At 31.4% G+C, this 2,742-nt stretch overlaps 1 protein-coding gene across 2 annotated transcripts; it reads right to left on the bottom strand.

Annotated features, from left to right (window-relative positions):
* Window positions 1-761: 761 nt before the first annotated feature.
* LOC105764338 (signal peptidase complex subunit 1) lies at window positions 762-2,455 on the bottom strand. Of its 2 annotated transcripts, XM_052624790.1 has the most exons (3): window positions 2,299-2,455; window positions 1,357-1,628; window positions 762-1,068 (listed from the first exon to the last, which is right to left on the bottom strand). In XM_052624790.1, exons 2-3 carry the CDS (start codon window positions 1,626-1,628, stop codon window positions 999-1,001), a joined length of 342 nt encoding a protein of 113 aa, XP_052480750.1. In that variant the 5' UTR covers window positions 2,299-2,455; the 3' UTR covers window positions 762-998. The 2 variants fall into 2 exon arrangements, with proteins under 2 accessions (XP_052480750.1, XP_012438325.1); XM_012582871.2 differs by lacking the exon at window positions 762-1,068 and having other exon boundaries at window positions 1,191-1,628.
* Window positions 2,456-2,742: the final 287 nt, after the last annotated feature.

Here is a 2,742-nt window from a genome sequence, read left to right on the forward strand (position 1 = left end):
TACTTTTATGATTTAAAATATAAAAATAATAATTTTAATTTTTTATGATGTTTAATTAATTTCTAATAATTTTTATAAATTTTAATTTTTTTATAATTTTATGATTTTTATAATTCTAGAATTATCTAAACAAATGAGTGTCTAAATTCAAATGAACTTACACAACCATTTATCTAAATTCATTGTGTTCTTGTTTTTAAAATAATTTTAATTTTCTTTTCTCTTTTTATGTTTACTGTCATGACAATGTCACATCAACAATATACAATGATGTGACACTATCACGTTAACAATCAATCATGACATGGTACCACTATATCAACCATTAATGATGACATGGCACTACTACGTGAACAAATATTGCTGACATGGTGTATGTTAACAACTACGCAACATTGTCGTTAAATACTAACAGGTAACAACATAGGGCCAATCTGGGCAATTTTGTTAGGATGCAAAAATTTGGAGCTTAATTGATTTTTTTTTCAAAGTTAGGGCTTATAATACATCAAGCCTTTTTAATATTATAATAATTTTTAGTTATCTTAGAATATACTTTTTAAAGCTTGTGTATCTAGTCATTCTAGGACTTGAATCCAGTTAGAATAAGTGTGTATTATACTGCTATTAATTAATATCTTGTCTAATTTTGTTAAACAAAATGAAAATATAAGTTAGAAATGAAAATGAATAATGAAGACGGTTTAATCAAAGAGGATTTTGTGTCATTTACCAATATGAAGTAGTGTTTTGAAGAAGAGTGGATTCTAAATAGCCTTGCAGATTCTTCATTATTATAAAACCATGGAATATATAAAATACATATATATAGTTACGCCATCAACAATAAAACAACTCCACTAATGATTTATTGATTTTTTTTTTCAAAAACCTAATTCCATGACATGACTCGAGCAAGAGTGATATATACTGACATGGCAGAATTGTCCCATACAATCATTTCTCATGTAATCATTCGCATAAGCACAAATGCATCTTTATCTTGCTAATGTAACTAGGTTGGCTGTGGGAAGAGATGGGTCTAATCTATGAGCAGGTTCAATTGTCCTGGAAAGTATAAAATGATTTCCATTATATTAATTCATAAACAACAATAAAATCAAGGAAATCTAAATCAAAATCCAATAGCAACAATGTAATATAGTAGAATTGTCAAGAAGGAAGAGAAATTAATGCATAAGAAGGTTACTCTTCAATTAATTGTTTCATGGTTCAAAAAATTTTCAGGAAAATCAGGTCGACTATAGTATCCATCGAAGCACATAAAAGATGAAAACATCAATTCAGTCCCCTAGAAAACTCTAACGATGCTAAGATCAAATCGAATGACCTTACTTCTTGGAGCCTTTCTTTTTCGAAATCACAGTCACTTGTGGCTTGGGATGCTTCTCAGCTTCGCTGGGATCCAACCAATTGAGTGGATGGCGGTTGAAGAAAGGCCAATTTGGAATTGTAATCAATCCAGTGAGTGTCACACCACCGGCATATACGAGAACCATCATCTGAAACGATCCCAATACATAACCGGCAACGAATGCAGTCACTGCAAACACCAACAGCATTATCTGCATTATCTGCTCCGCTAACTTTTGCCCTTGCCAATCCATCTACAATACAATTCAACAACAATCCAAGCTCTAAGTGCCAACAAAAACAATCCCTAAAGCAATTAAAAGAAGTATTACTAGAAGCCCATCCATCCTTATCACTTGTCTCCCATTAAACCTTCTAATGATTTAGCATTTCAGAGCTTCGCCAATAGAGACATCTATATTTGCGTGCTTCATTTCCAATTCTGCAACTGGAATATGGAAAATTTACTATTCACATGAATCCCGATCCCCAAATAGGTTCCTACAAGTATGTTTTTTTGATAAACCCAAGAGAACGTTGATTATGATTTGGGAGCGAAGACTGCTAAATCAAAACCCTATATGATGTTTGGTTAGCGAGAAATCGAATGGCAAAATAAATAAACAAACTTAAGATCACCAAAATCACTCGCGATCAGAAGGTAGGAAATCAAGAATAAAAAATTAACGGCTAAATATTTGGGCTACGCTTGGTTTCAGAGAAAGTAGACTTTAATAATCCACGAATTCACAGCGGGAATGTGCAATTCCCTTTGATTTCCTCCGTAATTGATAAATTTCGATCAAGAAGCAAAAACAAAATCGAATCAGAAAAGCAGAAGAGGGGGGAGGGAAACGATGAACGGATTAGAAAGTATAAACCCTAGGATTTCAATTTTGAGCAAAAAAAAAGGTAAAATCTTACCGTAAAGTGAAGTGAGGGAGCGGAGAGAGGAAGAAACGTCTGAAGTGAAACGGGGTAACTAGGAAAGAAAGAAGAGAGCTTTGAGTGAAATATGACATTTACAGATATTTAATATATGGGGAACACACGATAATGCATCGCCTCACGATCCAAAGCAAGGACGTATATGATATCCGTTGGATCATATTATCCAAACTAGTTTGCAACCTAAATAAATAAAAATAATAATAAATATTAATATTAATAATTCAATTTTTTTATCTAAAATAATATTGTTTTATTATTGTTGTTGAAATTAGATTAAATCAATGGGTCGAATCAAGAATTGAGAGAATTAATGGCTAATGGTTATGTGAATTAGTATAAACTATTTGAATTGAGATGAAAATCTATAGAATTAGCAATTTGATTGGATTTTACAATTTTTTAATGATTTTTATTTAA

The sequence above is a fragment of the Gossypium raimondii genome, chromosome 12 (genome assembly GCF_025698545.1).
Source record: "Gossypium raimondii isolate GPD5lz chromosome 12, ASM2569854v1, whole genome shotgun sequence".
NCBI classification, from domain to species: Eukaryota; Viridiplantae; Streptophyta; class Magnoliopsida; order Malvales; family Malvaceae; genus Gossypium; species Gossypium raimondii.